Source organism: Neopsephotus bourkii, unplaced genomic scaffold, assembly GCF_033783945.1.
Source record: "Neopsephotus bourkii isolate Nb327-2 ecotype Australia unplaced genomic scaffold, CSIRO-AGI_Nbou_v1 NB_1780, whole genome shotgun sequence".
In the NCBI taxonomy this organism is placed as follows: domain Eukaryota; kingdom Metazoa; phylum Chordata; class Aves; order Psittaciformes; family Psittacidae; genus Neopsephotus; species Neopsephotus bourkii.
The window spans coordinates 4,005,596-4,023,954 of NW_026902254.1; the positions used below are offsets into that span (position 1 = coordinate 4,005,596).

An 18,359-nucleotide genomic window follows, 5' to 3' on the forward strand; every position below is an offset into this window, starting at 1 on the left:
AAGTTACACAGAACAAATGTCAGAGATAACATTCAGGAAAAAGGTGTTCTTCTGATAAGGAAAATAGCTTTGTAGCAGTTCCTTTAGGGGGAAATAAATAGTCTTCCTTCCCTCCTTTTAAAAACAGAACAGCTGATCTATAGCTAGATTTGTGCAAAGTTTCGCACAACAACGTCCTTAAACTGCTGCTATACTTCATTCGTGTCTTGGTAAAATAACGTCATAAGGTCCCAAGATTATTATCTCACAGTGATTTCTAGATAAGATGTGCAGGTTACACGTACAAATATCTTTTTCCTAATTGCTAGCACTGCAAACTCTTGCCTAGAGTTTGAAAGTCAAGCTGTGTTCCTTCTGTCTCATATATCACCATAATAAAACACTGCATTCAGCGCTTAACAATTCTGTTGTAAAGTGCGACTCAGAAGGGAAGAAACCCTCTAACCTCTGCAAACTCCATGACTTTGCAGCACTGCCAAAAAAAATGTAGGAGCAAATTCCTACCTTACTCAGACAGGTACACAAGGACCAGAGGTATTCAAGAAGGTGGCGTTTTTGGCTGATTTTAGTTCCATTTTGTGCACTCAGATACACACTTCCAAGTGTCACAGGTTCTCCACAGCATTCAGCTTTCTCACATCCCAGAACATGTTGTGTTATGTACCAGCTGGGCACACCCAGGCTTGGCCATTACACACCTGCCAGAAGTCAAGGCAGCTGGCCTGTTCCAGAGAGGCAAGTAAAGGTATTTCTGTCACTGCTGGAAGGGTATATGGGAGGGGAGGAAAAAGAGACTGCCATTTCTCCTGCTATCTGACAGAGCAAATTGTTATTACCAACTGCGATCCCAGTATGCAGAACAATAGCAGCATTTTCCTGTGACAGAAAGAGTATGTGCACACAAACATGAGTGTATGTTAATATAGAGAGTGACTGAAACAGTGGTAATGATAACAGTCAAAGAATTAGGGGAGCTGGTCTTGAAGCTCCTTCTTGGTCTGTGACTGTGGCCGTATCACTAAATGAAACATCAGAAAAGAAAAAGCATCCAAAAGTACCTATATTTAAGCATTTGATTCCAAGAGTATGAGCCACAAAAGTCCTGCTGAGGCATCCATCTTTCACACGCCTTGGATGTGGTGAGCCTGGCACATACTCAAACAATTCAGAATTCACAAAACAGTGTGCTGAAGCCCCCTGAAGCCATAGCAACCCTAGAAAACTAAATGTGCCGGCACTGCTTTCTGGAAGTGAGGCCAACTGACAGAGAGTGGCCCACCTTCATAATTTTAAGTCCTCATGCACAAAGACAGGAGACCATATATAAATTGCCTTCCAGCAATGGACTCTACATCACACCAACTCCTGAACTGTGTCCAGCAATTATTTGAGAGTCAGCAAAGCAGGACAGGGAGAGTTCTAAAAGAGTACAGACATTGCATTCAGTTACCTAAGAACAACGCTTGATGCTGTTTAATATAGAAGGATGGACATAACCGGGAAGTCTTGAACAGACAAATGAGCTCTGACAGACCTGGACGGCTTAGCTACATAGAAGTACAAATTGAGTAAACAGAAGAGCAACCACTGGCACCTTCACTCTGCTGTTCAGTGGCTCTTCAATTAAAAAATTAATCCTGAGAGCAAATATTGGTGCATAGAAGTCCTCATTCTTAGCCAGCTACGTTCCCTAAAATCTGAGATGATCCAGCTCCTTCCTGTACTCTCTCTTTCAAGACGTTACAGCACGCTGCTCTTTTATCCTTATCACAGTGCATCAGCAGGTGAGGTTTTGAACTCCCTCAGGTTAAGGAGTACATTGGCCATAGGTCAAGACCCATAGGTCCAGACCCATAGGCGAGGGTTCTGAAACATCAGATAAAGCCAGACATCACTTATCACCTCCAACGTTGTGCTGTAAACATAAACAAAAGAATGGCTGGTTGAAACTGTCATGGCTCAGATGCCTGTGGTATCCAAAGCAAGGAACTCCAGTCAAAGATAAGCCCCTAGCTAAAGGCTGCAGTGAAGCCTGTAAGTCTGACTGTGGCTTTATGGCCTGAGCATCCTAGAGCTCCTCACCTGTGCAATAGGCAAAATTTCTTTTATAGCAATTTGTAACATTATCAAAAATTAAAAACTGCAAAACCATCAGATACTGTGAATATGGGAGTGCAGGTCGGTCTAGATTTTCAGAGTTCACAGAAAAGATGAGAAGGGATAATAAAATTCATTATAGCAAATGGCATTACTATGCTAGAACTTTCAGGTATGTTTTCAATGATGTCATGGACATATACTTTAGCAAATGCACATGGATGAACTTTTTTCCCTTCTTCATAATTATTTCTATTTTATAATAGCTGCAAGAGCCTGCAGGCAATGTATTTTCTTGCACTTTTTGGATGGCTGAAGTCATCTGGTTTTCCTGATGCTATGCAATTCATTCAAGGTGTTTAGTACTGATAACCAACCACAGATGCACTCCCTGGACTTTCCCATTGCCTCACTAACACACTGCCTAAAATGGCCAACTAATACTGGATTGGGTTTTTTTTTCAGCTAAAACTGTGGAAAACACAGAATTTTATATTAGTATAAAAATACCGATGCAAACAAACAAACAAACAAACAAAACAAAAACCAAACCAAACCAAAACAAAAAACACAAACAAAAAAGCCATCAGGGATTAATCCCTTCTGAATTGTGTTTAATATTTTTGAGCGCTCCCAAGCAGGAGGCTGAACTGCTCATCACCAAAGGCATTTTCTGCACAGTCACAATTTCTGTGATATTGTATAGATTCATACACCCTTATTTATTAAAACATAGAGCTGACTGTTATTAAATGCATGTTTCTGGCAGCTCCTGCAGATATGAGTAAAGCAGCTAATGAGAAGAAAAACTGTCCATACTGCCTTTTTCCCAAGGCACAGATCATCTTTAAGCTAGATTGTGATGACAAATGGTTGATTTCACCTTTATATATATCACCTTCCATGATTACACATATAGATTAATAGCTTTTTGGACTGCATCCATAACTAGCCCCAGAAACTGTCTCAAGAACTCGGTTCCAGCCTTACTAGTAGGAAACTGAGCAAAGATGAACTGTATTCATGTTTTGGGCAAAGCACATGTTTGTGTGCCTAAAAGAAAGGAGTGTGGGCAAAACTGAAGCAACTCACCTTTTAAATGCTTCGTCAAAGCCAGCTCAAAGAATATTAAATAAATATACCTTTTCTTTAGTTTTCTTTTTTCCCTCTTATGGCCCATTTTTTTGTAATGATAGTTCCACTGAAATCAACAACCCTCTTGCAGTTGATACCCTCTGAAGTTCTTTCTAATTTAATTGTCCAGAAAGGAACTACAGAAGAACAAAACTTTGAACAATGAAATCAAACACCGCAAGTTAAAAACCCTTTAGGTTTGTGTGAGAATATAAATTAGGAGCAAAAGCTGGCCTGATACGTCCATCTTGAGAAGTACTAAGCAGCCACAACTTCCATTTAAACAAAGGCATTATCAAGGACCAATAACTGTCTTCATAGCAGGTGTTAAAGGAGGCTACTTTCTTCTTGAATTTCACTTAAAGGAAATGGAGAGAAAAAAGCCTAAAACATCACTCCAAAACCCTCGGTGTTAAAAAAGTATTTTGTTTTATATTTTGACCCTTCCCACAATTTCTTTGGCTTTTTATTCTCTTCAAGGAAATGGTCTTGCATCATTTGGTGCAAGAAATGTGAGAGGATGGAGTCAGCAGAGAAGTGAGAGCATCTTTGTAGACAGCATCCTTCTCAAGACCCCTGGGGGGCTACCATGCTTTTGCTTATGTGGGTAGATTTTGTTTCTGCTGCTTCTCCTCTTGCTTCATGTATTTCTAATCCCTGATGCAGTAATCAGTGAAAAAGAAAATTCAAAGCTTATGTGGTCCTTTTTTATTATCCTGAAGGGAGAGTCTCTCCAAACTGGATTCATACTCAGAAGGGTCTTGATAGTGCCTGGCTGCTCTCTGGAGTCTCAGCAGAACTGGACTGATTGGCAGAGGCTTGGGAGCAAACCTTGAAGGTCAGAATATGACAGTGATCACATGCCCTTTGCTGCTGTGAAGTTCACTGATTAATCCAATAGTGTTTGTACCTTGTATTTCTAAAGGTAATGAAATATATAAATACGACAGGCCAAGCTTTGCACCACTACATCACTCTGGAGAAAGGCCACTGCTTTCAGAGGTGTTATTTGAGTTTGCATGTTTGTGTAATTGAAGCAGAATTTCATTATAACAACAGGAAACTTACTTTGGGTAGTAAAGTGGCCCACAGTAGGAATCTAAATATTAAAGTAAAAGACTATAGGAACCAGTTTATCCTTATACTAAACTAGACAATTTGAAGAAGCTGATAAATAGAGACCAGATGATCTTCAAGATACAATTAGCCACTAAGAAGGTACACAAAGGAAACAAAAGGTGTCATGAATATGCTTTTGGTGATAACATTGAAAGACTCCAAGAATATACATTTTGGTCTGAAACATTTTTATTCTCCTTACACTGTTAGCTATAATAACGAGCAAGCTGTATCTCATGGTCTGTTTCTTACTGCAATTATTTTCATAAAATTAACTCATTTTTAAAATTACATTGTTCAAGGGCACTTAGCAATAGAAAATATTCAGGTCGAAGGAGGTGATCCTGCCCCTTTATTCTGCTCTTGTGAAACCTCACTTGGAGTATTGTGTACAGTTCTGGTGTCTTCAACATAAAAAGGACATGGAACTGTTGGAACAAGTCCAGAGGAGGACCACAAGGATGATCAGGGAACTGGAGCACCTCCCATATGAAGATAGGCTGAGAAAGTTGGGGCTGTTCAGCCTGGAGAAGAGGAGGCTGTGTGGAGACCTCATAGCAGCCTTCCAGTATCTGAAGGGGGCCTATAGGGATGCTGGGGAGGGACTCTTCATTAGGGACTGTAGTGATAGGACAAGGGGTAACGGGTTAAAACTTAAACAGGGGAAGTTTAGATTGGATATAAGGAAGAAATTCTTTCCTGTTAGAGTGGTGAGGCACTGGATTAGGTTGCCCAGGGAAGCTGTGAATGCTCCATCCTTGGTGGTGTTCAAGGCCAGGTTGGACGAGGCCTTGGGTGATATGGTTTAGTGTGAGGTGTCCCTGCCCAATGCAGGGGGGGTTGGAACTTGATGATCTTAAGGTCCTTTCCAACCCTAACTATTCCATGATTCTGATTCTATGATATTCTCTGCTTTGTATGGCTGAACATTCAATCTCACACACTGGGAAAGAAAATCAGTAAGGCATCCAAGGATATGCTGGAATACCACCATAATGCTGGAGAGTTATAAAAGGCAGAGTGTTATTAAATAGACTATCATATTTCAAACGATACCATAGCTCTAATTCATCTTGTCAAATGCTAATCAGTGGAAAGGTCTGGTGCAGTGTTTAGAAGATTGAAACTTTACTTCCTTCCTTTGCATATCACTACCATAGGATTACCCCATTTTCCATTTCATTACTTTGATTGGAAAGCCTCTAGAAAGAAACCTCTGCCTTCCTCTAGACTCAGGATCTACATTACATTGTGGTATACAGAGTAGTGATACTGATGAAGCTGGGGCAGCAAAGCATCAGAGTCCTACAAGGCCTGCCCCAGAGCACTGTGATCTCTGCCTAATCACCAACACCATTTGTTTACACAGTGCTTCTATTTTACTTTGAGGTTTTGATCCAGCATGGCTGGGTCCAGCCTGCTTTATAAATGAGACACTGTGAAATCTAGGATAGGGAAAACAACTGTGAGCTTTTATTTTCTTGTGCCTCACACTTACCTTACGTAAAATCATCTTATCTTGGGTAGAAATGGTGCACAGTCCTTTAATTAAATCAGCTCTAAGTTTTGCCTGAATGATTAATAAAATAAGAAAATTCTCTGTCTTGCTAGGAAAACTCTATTCTTTTGTATTCATCCATTCTTTTCTATTTTGAAACCCTTTCTTCAAATCAGATCCCCAGGTTGATACTTGCTCCTTTGGGCTTACCTAAGAACTATAATCTGTGGCTAAATCAAGTTAATTTTCTTTTGTCAGAAAACTCCAAAAGAAAACAACAACAAAAAGTGCAATAAAAATAACCTGTTGTTGTTGTTGTTCATGAAGCATGGCATTTTCATGGCTAAAATTGCCCAAGGGAATGGAGAAATTAATTTCAATAAATTGGATTTTATGGGTATAAAAGACCTCTGAATAAATGAAAAACTATGAGATGACATTTGGATCAAAGGAGATATACCCATTGACTTTAACGGATGTTGAACCGGATCTTTGATTAACAAACTGCCTTATTGTGAATTAACAGTAAGGCAGCACCACCAACTAGAAAAGGTAACAAGGCACAGGATTTCAGAAGCAATTTGGGGTAGGGAGGAATGTTCGATATAGCACAGTTTTCTAGCTGTGCAGAATGCAATACCAGAAATGACACAATTCAGATGGAAACCTGTGTTATTTGAATAATGTCTTCTGCCTCCACTCTGCTCACAAGCCACACATATGCATCAGTACAGGTTTGGTTCAGCACCTCTGCTTAATGGCAATGCCTATAGATTCTCCACATTACATCCTACAGTCCTACCTTAGGCAAGACAAACACAAAACCACGGGCTCCTGTTTGTTAATTTGATATACCTGTTGGCGTTTCTTTTAACAGGAACAGAAGGTATGTTTAGAAATCAAATCCATGCCCAGATTTGCACTTTAATGATCATCAGATAGACACTGATATTCATATATGTGTACATACAGCAGTGAAAAAAGTTTACTGAAGTTTTTAATAGGCTAGTACAAATGAAGAATATTTGCAATTAACTGGTAAATTAATAAACAGTATGGTCCACAGGATACCTACCAATGCATGCGCTCCATTTATGTCCATATGTACATACATATATGGATAGAATTTTGTTTCTCAGAACCAGTGCAATGAATTAACCTTTTTTCTCTCTCCTCATTTTGTTTTCAATTCAGTTTTCTAAATTATGGTAATCTGGTATGAGCTAGAGTCTGTTCTAAATTGTATGGCTGAAAGTCAGTAGTCACTCTACTGAAGTGGATAAATTCTAACAGTGTGAGGCTATAACAGGTCAGACATTATACAGAACTGCTATCCTGTTCTCAAATCCAGAAGTAAGAAAGGGAAATATACAACTTAGATGTGCAGAATTCCCCAGCACTTTCCTGTCTCCTCCCTTCAGTGCTGGCAAATTTGGCAGTGAGGTCCAACTTCAAGACAGATGCTAGCTAGTATAAATCTGTACTGCTGCTCTCTTCCCTGCCCAGCACCAGCAGCACTCAGGGAGCTATTAAGGACAGTCATCATTTGAGAGGAAAGGACTTGATTAAGTTTTTCATCAGATGAGTCTCCTGACCTAGCTCTGACAGTGCTCACACCAATACAAGGGAGGTGACTGGAAGACAAATCTAGCTTTGTGTGTGCCAGTCTCTAAACTCCACAGAAGCCCAGGGCTATTTTGGGTTTCTTTTTGAACTTTTGAAATGTTCCCTCAATTTTACTGTTTAGAGTCAGGTTTTGGTTTTTAGGGTTTCTGTTGTGAATACAACATGGTGAGATTACAGATGAAAAAGTGGGAGTATACAGACAGATGTAGTAGCAAAGCGGGGAGGCATCCTGCATGCAGACAAGGATCAGGGCATCACATAAGGAAGTTGAGAGCTTTTTAGGAACATCCTAGAAACAGGATCAAACTCAAGAGTCCAAAGCAATCCTTCAACATATGTAGACATGGAAAAGCCAAATTTGACCTTGAGATGTATCAAAGAAGATCACTCAAGCAGAGATGGGCAAAGAGTAATGCCACTTTACCTGTAGTGGCTGAGCAAGGGGAAGGAACAAGCAGGCTAACCAGTAAACTATGTGTAGAGAATGATTAAAAAAGATTATATGACCTAGTTGCTTTTGATACCACAATAAACAGACTCGTGAAATAATCTTTCTGAAGCTTAAAAACATGAGGTAGGAGGGTATAGGATTCACTTTCTAAATCAGGAGTAGACCACAGGGCTGCCATAAGCTTTAAACAATGAAGACTTCCAATTCTAAAATAACTGCATCCAAGAACAAAGGTTAGAACCAGCAGCTTTGCATTAAAGCCGATTTCTTAACCTCTTCTGAGCACCCACCGCTCCCTGCATAACAATTTGCATCAAACACCCATGGATATTCAATATTAAACAACTAATTAAAATTTTTGCTGCTTTCATTGCTTTGAACAAGAAGCTGGTTTTGGCGTTTTCAGTTCTTCATACAAAACGTACCTCTGCAGCTCTCATTCCTAAACTTAATTAATAGTTATTATTTATGACTGCACTGCATACTAGTCCAAGCTTTAATTTGGTCTTCTAAAAAGAGAGCCTGTGGCTGTGTTCTTAGACTTTCTTTTCTTAATCTTTTTTTCTTTTCTGCAATAATATTACTAGCTCAAATCTCATAGCTGGTTTTTATATAGCCACTGCTTTGTCTTTGTCTCTCTTTTTCTCCCTTTTACCCTTCTGCCTTTTTTATTTTTAAACTGCTCCAGCTTAACTTCATTCTGATTCCTTACTCGTGGATGCTTCAAGGATTCACATCACTGGTTATCATCCTTCCGTTCTCATTAGTCCAGACCTTAATTGTATTTCAAAGGTCAGATGGTCTGTATGTCCAGTGGGCACAGTAGCTAGCTTGTGCTCATACACAGTATCTTTCTCCTTAACTGATACTCATGAGTTTGGTAGTTAGTGCCCTTTGTGTGAAGACTGGCCATTACCATATCCAGAATACCAGTAAAATTTGCCATTTCTGCTAAAATCTCAATTTGTTCTCTAGTCACTTGCACTCTGTTCCCATTCCTCAGTTTTCACTGACTTCTGAAATTCCTGGTATCCACAGACTCTGAAATCTTTTTCTGAGCTGTAAGAAGCAGAAGTGGTCACTACCGCACCAGCTCACTTTACTTTCCAAAGTCTGGTTTAAATTTCCATCCGATTTTTTAAAATGTTATTGGATTTGCTCCATCTTTTTTGTTTTGCTTCTTGTGTGCCACAATTTTCCCATCTATAAAATATTTCATTTTAATAAAATACTTAGAGACCAATGGGTAAAAAGCACACTGCTATTATTGTTAAAATTATGTTCTCTTTCCAAGCCATGTCCTGTCTAGAGACCGCTTCAGCTTCCATCCTTTCTTCAGAACTTTTCTAAGTTGGTGCTTCTCTACCTGTCCCACCTTCTGCAACTCTCACATTGCTGCTTCCTCGTCCCAGCCACTCCATCCTGACTACTTATGTTTTAAAAACTTTGCTGTATCTTTTTCTCTGCTCTTTCCTATTTATGATGGAGCAGCTCTTGCTAGAACTATTCTTTGATGTTGAGTCTTTATTGAAAAAAGTGAAAAGGTAACATTTGACTGTATGAGCTGTTGCAAGGAATACATTTCTTCTCATTTATTATTCTGAAAGGAAGATATAACACTGTGTATAAAGCATTAGATGCATGAAAGACAGGGAGAGAAACTGCTGTGATCATTACTAAAATAAATGCTAAGAAATTACATTACCAGAAAACCTTGGCAGAATCAGCTAATTATAGTTGGCACAGATAGATTATGGATAGCCAGCTATAGTCATCTGAATTCTGTGAGAACCTTCTGATTTCGGCTGCATTTTCCTGGGGAGACCTGCCACAAGCTGAATTGGTTTAGGCTGAAAAATTCCATCATTTATAGGAATAAAGTCTACAAAATCCGTCTGCTTTCAGAATCTCCAGTCCTTAGGTTTCTTTAAAATTTTGACAGCTTCCATAGGAAAATCTTCAGAATGATAAAATGATCCAAACCTCCTCCTTTGAGTGCTTGTGAACCCTTAACAGAACTCTTATTCATATTCATTAGGATACAGCATCTCAGAATCGCATAATTGTGTGGTTAGAAGCGACCTTAAAGCTCATCTAGTTCCAGTCCCTCTGTCATGGGCAGGGACACCTTCCACTAGAGCAGGTTGCTCAAAACCCCATTCAGTCTGGCCTTAAACAATTCCATGGATCTCAGCACATGATCATACACTCTGTTTCCCCAGCATCCCCATTTCACTGCACAGCACAAAGTAAACGAAGTTGCTGTGTATAGGACTTCATTCGTACCTACTGAACACATAGGACCGCAGCAGAAGCATGAAGCAGGGAACTGCAGAACAAGAAAAGGTGAGCTTAGAGTAACCCAATGCTGCTTTAACAAACTGTCCCTGCCCCCAAGCGCTAGTATAGTACTAAGTCATGGAAAAATCATTTTCACCAGTGTGTTCCCAGAATGACCAGCTGCTCCTTTTACAGCTCTAAAGCTAGCCTGAGACAGCAGACTGCATCCAAGAGCAACAGTTTTGTTATTAATATATTTTATTATTAGTCTATAGGTGATCTGCAAAATCAGGCCCTTGTTTTCTCAGAATGTCCACCTCCACTTAGCTGACCCCTCAGAGTGCCCTGGTGCTGATCCATGTCTCTCAGTGCCACATGAGAGCACTGGGAATAACAATGGCTACAGAGCACCTAATAATGGTAGGTGCTCTGTAGCCATTGACATTTACAGTTGAGATACTAGAATGATGCTGCAGAAAAGGAAATGAGTAGCACTGGAGCACTTGTTACTGAGTGAGGGCTACTCAATCCATACACTGAATGTATTGTGGAGTCTGTGAGAAAGGCAATGCATAATGATGTAGCTAGAAGATGATGCCATAATGTAATTCACAAAGGGAAAAGAATTCATGTTGCATGGGTGACTATGAAGATAGCATTTCTTTTCCCGCAGTATTTGACTTCATCCCTAACACACTTGCATGTAATCTTCCTTCTTCACTGAAGACACACAAACAGCTGTAAAATACTGACCTGATAGGTGCCACAAACTGTTACATATTAGAAGCAAAATAGCAGTCAAATTGCTTGAGTTTATATCTTTTCTATGCATGAAGCCATATTTAGAAAAGCATATTTCCCTGAACATTAAGGGAACTGTTGCATGCATGTCTATTTTGCATCTGCAAAAGAAAACGTTGCATACACAAGGGGCATACATACAAATGGCTTTTGATTATAATGCAAGTATCAACTTTAGAAATTTATGTCCCATTAAATAATTCATGTTATCCTCCTAGCAGATGAAATCCAAAAGTGTCTGTTGAGGAACTAAATTAGCGAAAGTGGGGGTTCAAAAAGTATTGTCCGCTGTGTTGCAATAGTAACACTTCGTTATTGGTTTATATGGAAAACAAACAAATTGTTTAATTTGTAGCCCAGAGATAGGCCTTGGTTAATAGAGCCGTACAGGATATAAGGGGAAATGGGACTGTGCTTTCCCCTGCCTAGATACCTCCCCTGATGTAAAGTGAAAGGGCTCTGCCACACTAACTCTTTTTGCAGGGGGCAGAGGCAGACTCAGCTACATTGACACCATTACTACCAGAGCAGACCACAGCGTGGAGAGGATGCAATAGCTACACATGAGCAAAAGCCCTAAAAAAAAAAAAAATCACTCCAAATCAGGCAGTACAATAAGGTAGAGACAAATTCTGGAAGCCAACTGGGCAAGATACAACTGTATTTCAAGGCTCAGGCCAGGCAGGCCAGCCGAATTGACAGTAGGGGCTGGCTTTTATAATGTCAGAAATTTCAAGAGAATAAATCACTGTATAGAAGGCAGCAAGAAACATTTGACCTCCAAATTGTGAATAGTGCTGCTGGTATAAAGCTACTGGTTTTAGAGTGTATTCAAATCCATTATGCATTGAAGATCTAAATAACATAGCTGAGCAACTAGAAAATTACATAGAAAAAAAATAAGATAATGCATGGGGACTACATTATCGTAGCTTGGTGGAAACTGTTCTTCTGAGCGTTATCTCCATCTTCATACACTGTACAGGATTCCTGTTTGTTCCTGGACTCATACTGACTGAGACTAGGATATAGGTCTTGGCCTTATTATCTGATAGTTTGTAATATCTACTACTTGATGACTTGATGAGAAATTACACTTTAAAAAGCTTGATATTAATTTAAAACCTACAAGGTTTTGTTCATTATTTCTGAGACAGCCTATTCAACTCCTAGTCAGCAGCTACAGCAAAGTCTGCTGACCCCATTGATGAGGTAATCAATTATGCTGGAACAAAACAAACTAGTAAGTAGAAAGAAAGGAAGCCTATGATTTTACACAGAGCCAGAGAAAACAGAGAGAAAGAGCATTTGGCAAATGACACAGGACAAAACATTTCATTTTCAAGTTCCAAGAAGATATATTTTAAATTTGTATTAAATATGATTTACAAAATCAATGTTCTTCTATGCTGGACAGCTTTATTTGGAGAGAATGAAGACAAACCAGGGCATGCATCCAAAGCTGTGGCTCTAAAGGCATGTGGCACTCTGGAATGGAGGTTTACATGCCAGCAACTGTGATTATCCCAACTAGCAATGATTTAGCATTCTGTGATGTCTAGAGCATAAAAAACACAGGCTATACCTTTATATCACAACCATCTGAAATCCAGGTTTAAATTCTGCCTTTAAAGAGACTGCAGCACAGCTTGCTGCTGTGTGAATGTTGGAGAATAAAAATGATTAATTCTGCCCATCAGTGAAGTTTTTGCTTATGAGTATCACAAGCCTTTGCTGTGTGCAGCAGAAAAAAAAGAAAAAGGAAAATCATTTTTATGCTTAGTTTCAAATCCTTATTCAAACCCATCTAACAGTGCTAATTACCAAACACTGGGAAGACTGAATAAGGCATCATAAAATGCTAACTTAAAACAAAAACAACCCCACAAAACAAAACACCTTAAACCTAACTGCATTTGCCACATTTTTTTTTAGTGCATGATTTTACAGTCCTGAGTGCAGAAAAGATTTTCATATTAAAATTAGCAGAAGAAAGTAATTGGAAAAGAAGTAAATCAAAATGGAAATACATCATGCAATATGAGCTCCCATGATGAGCTCAACGTCTAGAAAAAAAAGAGCAGAATGATCAATTCCTCGCCACAAGAAAGAGAGATGCAAAGACTGGCTTGGGAAAAAAAAGATTTCCTTTTGGAATCACCACAGCGGGAGCCAGAGGAAGCTTTGCACCCAAAGACCTAATGTTGTCTGTGAAGCTAACAAAACTAGTCTGGAAGAAGACTTCATCTTTTCATCCCCTTCCACTTCACTGCTCATCTCCTGAGTGCTTGATCCCAGTTTTCTTTTTCTGAGGATTTTTTTCTCCCTCCCCCCTTCCTCTCCTTGTTTTTTTTGATGTTGATGGGGGGAGCAGCATGGGTGCCTGATGCCAGCTGCCTCCTAACAGGGACCCTGCCTTTCTCATTTGCATTGTCCCATTCAGCAATTACAGAATATACCACAAAGGACCCAGAAGGGGTCAGTGATAGAGGTAGTGCTGTAAATCCAGCAAGGGTCCCCAAGCCTGGCAGAGGACAGCTATGAGTATTGTGGCCGGTGTAGGCCAGCCCATGTGTTTGCTGGTGTGTCATACTAAGGGGATCAAAGACCTCAAAAGAGAGGCGATGCCTTGTACCATAGAACACTTTGGAAGGAAAAAATGGAAATAGCCTACCTAAGCCAGCCACTAGCTGCCCAGTTTACCACAAGGGTGTAATGCAAAACTTGGCTTGACTGAGGAGGAATCCCTAGTGGGGATTTCTGAACAACGTGCCCTAGGATGCCTCACCACAGGACAATGACAGTGTGGCTATAGGGATGTTGGCTAAGCTAACAGTCACTCTTTGTACCAAACCACAGACTAAAAGAACCATGAGAAATACAATACCCACTACATAGACATATTATTTTTGAATTTATGCATAGTAAAGTTCTAATTCAGTGTAACATCCCTCTGAGGTTTTATGCCATATTCTTCTTCCAGTTATACAAACATTCTCTGCACAACTCGCACTATAATTTGAACAGTAGCTTTTACACTAACACCACATAAGCAACAATCAGCAATGGTTTATCATATTGGGAGAGTAAGTACAACCACAGGCTGTCTATAAGCTGTAGGGATACAGTGAGAGAGATCTCACCACACATTTCAGTCCTGCACATTGTCCCACTAGGAGTTTGGGAGACTTGGGGGTAGGACTTCATCCATCAGGAAAGTACTACAAGGTTCATAGACCTGAATGAATTGCAGCTAAAATGTAGACTGTCAGGTACAGCTCTACATTAGGCTGAAAATAACTGCATTTTCTAGTGTTCTTATTATCTTAAAAAAGCATCTTGTATAATTGCTCACACAATTAAAAGGAATAACATCAGATATTCTGGCCAAGTTAGCTTGCTGTATCATTAAGCAATTTGCCTCATTTATCTGCTAATGGCATGTCTAGAAAAAAGATAAATCTGAGTTTCAACCTCGAAATACAAACTCTACAATCCCATATTTCAGTGTGTGCATTGTAAGCCCACACCAGGGAATACTTTCAAAAATAAAAATAAACTTCCAAACTCTGAATGCACTTTAAGGGTCAAAAAGCAATGGGAACAAATGCATTATTTAATTGTAAAAACCACACTCGATTCAGTGCAAGGCTGAGGAGGAAGCTCAGGCTCCCAGAGGCAAGCGAAGTGAAGGCTGCTTTGAGGGACTGCTGCAGAAGGGGCTGGAGCTGAGCTTTGCCTCAGCCCTGCCTCTCTGCCTGGGAGAGTTGGGGAGGTTGAAGAGCCGGAGAAGACAGGCAGCTTTTAATAAGAATGAGCTGCCATTTTCTCGGGAACAGTGAAGCAGAGAGGAAAAATGGTGGGGAATTTCCTGCTTACAAATAAATAAATCCAAAACTGAGAAGAGAGACTGTTAAAAACAGGGGCTACTCATGCACTGCTTTGACTCCATGATAAAATTCTTACCCTTTTTAATGGCACATTGTTAGCAGCTATATCTTTATTACAGTCTCTGTGTTTCTCCTTTACCTTCATTAAGGATTAGCTCCATTTCTTACCTGACCAACACAGGCTCTGCTCTCATTACCTTGATTCAAAGCTAACAGTAACTTTTAAAAATGCTCACAATAATCATCAGCTATGGTGTGCTTACCCTGAGGTAGTTGAGGGTGAAGTTTGTCAGACCCATTCGAGTGATGTTTTTGGACAGCTGCTCCAGCACCTGAGGGTCTTGCGCCTAAACAACAGAGGAAAAAAGCATTTTCACTTTGCTTTTTGTCTATTTGGTTTTTTTTATATGTGCTTGGAGGGGTGCAGGGAGGGTTTTCTGGGAAAAGGTGCCATTCCTATAGAAAAATTATACATTGATGCTAAACGTAGGTAGTAAGTTACAGAGTTCTGCTGGCACAGGAAATTATGAAATTGGAACAGAATAAAGTCTGGTTTCCAATATCTTCCTTCTGTCCATGCCCTTTCAAAAGATAGACTTAGGAGCTCTGGGCATGCACAGCAGTGCAAGAAAGTGGAACCCCACCAAAGGGCTTCCTCAAGTATCACAGCATGCTTTAAGCCTCCAGCTTTTTGGCTGGGAGCCCCACCAAACTAAGCAGACAAAGGCAGGAATACAGAAGGCATCACTTTCTTTTTGTGGATAAGAAACTGAAGCAGAAAGAACTCATCAAGGCACCTTCAGCAGAGCTTATCCTGTAAGTGGCATTAAGCATAGGCTGGAGAACCCTCCTGGTCTAAGTTAGCTTCCCAGAATTAAACAGGGGAAATGCAAGTACAGTCCTCTGACCCTAGCCAGGAGCTTTACTTGTGAGACCAGCCTCCTCTTTAAAATGAGATCAATCTCATTACTAAAATTAATACCTGCTGGTTGCTGGCTAACCTGCTTCCACTCTCTTTGAATTGCAGTGCCCCCCATAAATACATAATGTCGCTTGTGGCCATCCTCGTTGTCCCTTAATGGGGTACTATTGAAGAGTTCAGAAGATCAGCCCTCTACAGTAAAAGATGGGGCAGGTTTTCAAACGTATTTTCTTCAGGTGTGTAACAACACTTTCAAAAAAGCCCAAACTTCTTAAGTTATTTTAAATTCCTCACTATGAACATACCTTTATCTATGGATAGCTAAGTAACTTGATGTCAAAATACAAGCACATATATAAGCCTGTGTTTTTATTCTCTATAACTATAGTCCTGAGATTAATTTGGCATATGGAGCACTACTAGTCAGAATGCTTCTACAGTGCAGAACTCAAAGTGGCAATAAGACTCTGTCCTTTGTTTGTCTGCAATGATTTACCTTATAATATTTTAACTTCAGCATGTAGAATACTTAATATTTTAATGTTCTATAGTGCGTGTTTTCATTAAATTGCAAAAGAAAAGCCATTAACTAAAAAAAAAAAAAAAAAGAGATCAGATTTATAATTCTAAAGGTTTCTAAGTAAATACATGGTAAATACTTATTTTCTGTCTCATGCAAGGGTAACATTAAGTTTGCTTCATTTAAAGACTAAACGTAATTCATACTTACAATAATGAAGTTTCAGTGAATTGCAGTTCATATCAATAAGAACAAATTTTCAGCCAATGGGCCAATGACCAAATGGGATTAAAAAGAAAACTATGTGCTAAACTCAAATGAAAACATAGCAACAGTGGCAACAATAGAGCACTGAAAAACAAGGGACTGATGAAAGAACTTGTAAAAGGATGTAGTTGCAGGCAAACCAAAATATTTATAGTTAATTGCCTTGGGTGTGAAATTTGCTGGAGTTCTTCATAAACCTAATCTTACCTGTTTGCATTAGGTCAAGTGAATAAAGGATTACTTACATGCATGGCTAGAATGCTGCGTGGGACTAATTCTCTGTATTGTCTAATAGTAAAGTGCCATGTTTTTATTCTCATAAGATCATCAAAAGTAAACTCCAAGATAAGACGTCCTTCTGTGCACACCTAGAATACATAAAATGCATGAAATAAATTCCCAGGAATTTTGTTTTCAGTGGTATTGTATCATCAATTAAACAACATTTGAACATATCAGAGCAGTATTCTATTGTTTATCTCTGGTAGATTAATTGGTTTTTGTTCTCTTGGGGAGAAAAAACGAATGTGGGAAAATGACTTCATAGGCCTTACTGTGGAAACAGTAACTTATAATACTATAGATTTTATAGCCTTTTACAAACATGGAATATTGTATGCACTAAATCTAATTTATTGCATCAATTCTCTTTCCCTCACAGTTCACTACTGCTAATTAATGACTGAACCTCACAGTGGAGGTGGCTGTGGTGCAACTGTGTGCACCTGATGTCAAGTTGCTGAACCAGTCATTCCCAACCTGTTCTACATTGCCCTTTCCTTACAATAACTTGGCATACAAACTTTCCTTTCATGTCCAGTTGAAGTACACAGTGCCCTGAATGCCTGTGGCCAAACCTGGTATTTTTCCTATTTTTTTACTTCTTGTCTTTTCCAAGTTTTGTCTTTTTCAGGCGTTTAATTCCATTTTTATTTTTCTTTCATTACTTCTATTAATGCCCCCTTCCAAGAAAAGTCAGACAGGGTGTCTGCCATCAGGCTGTATGAACTGCATTGCCACAGCAGGTTTGAGACAGGGGAGCAGAGGAGAGGTTGTAGTTATGGATAACAGAGCTGCTTCCACAGAAAGTGGCTCACGCAGCTTTATGAGGGGTCTTGTCTATGAAAAGAGACAAAATATGGGAGGAACAAATGAAGCAAGTGGGTACTACCTGGAAATGAAAAATAAAATAAATTGCTTTTAAACAATGGTCCACAGCTTTATGTGGACAACCTACTATGGTCATGGTCTTCTTTAAGGTGCAAAATACATACCTGGCATGGTATCTTGACTAGGGGTACCATGAAGTACCGTAAATAATGCCTGATCTGAAAATTAACTACCTCTGTTGTTGATTAGTTTCCAGCTTCTGCTCGAAGTGGAAAACTATTGTGGAAACAGGGTGTATCAGCTTTCAAAATAAAAGGTTTCTGCAACTTTAATTCTAACACAACTGGTATTTGAATGAACAACTAGATTCAGTTGAGTCTGTTGAGACTTTTTACAATCCCCAGATCAGACTTGGCTAGTTCCCATTTGGTCAATGTGTGGCTTTTCTGGTTAACATTTCATTTAACATCATCATGATTTTCCTGGTTGTTTCTGCAAAAACACGTAGGTAATTTTAACAGGCACACCATATAGACAATTAGGGTAGACTTACGAAGGACAATCTTGCAACAGGTTCTCATCTCCCTTTTCAACACATCTTAGTGATGCGTTCAAATTTTTAATGTAACTTATTTTGTCATTTG

General features: G+C 39.4%; 1 protein-coding gene across 12 annotated transcripts in view; it reads right to left on the reverse strand.

The window, feature by feature from the left end:
* LDB2 (LIM domain binding 2) overlaps positions 1 to 18,359 on the reverse strand; it is a 387,404-nt gene that overhangs the window by 32,413 nt on the left and 336,632 nt on the right. For all 12 annotated transcript variants that reach the window (XM_061379723.1, XM_061379722.1, XM_061379720.1 and 9 more), the window contains 2 exons: positions 16,851 to 16,973; positions 15,160 to 15,243 (listed from right to left, as the gene is read on the reverse strand). In XM_061379723.1, the coding sequence (XP_061235707.1) occupies positions 15,160 to 15,243; positions 16,851 to 16,973 (207 nt within the window). The remainder of the gene's footprint in view (positions 1 to 15,159; positions 15,244 to 16,850; positions 16,974 to 18,359) is intronic.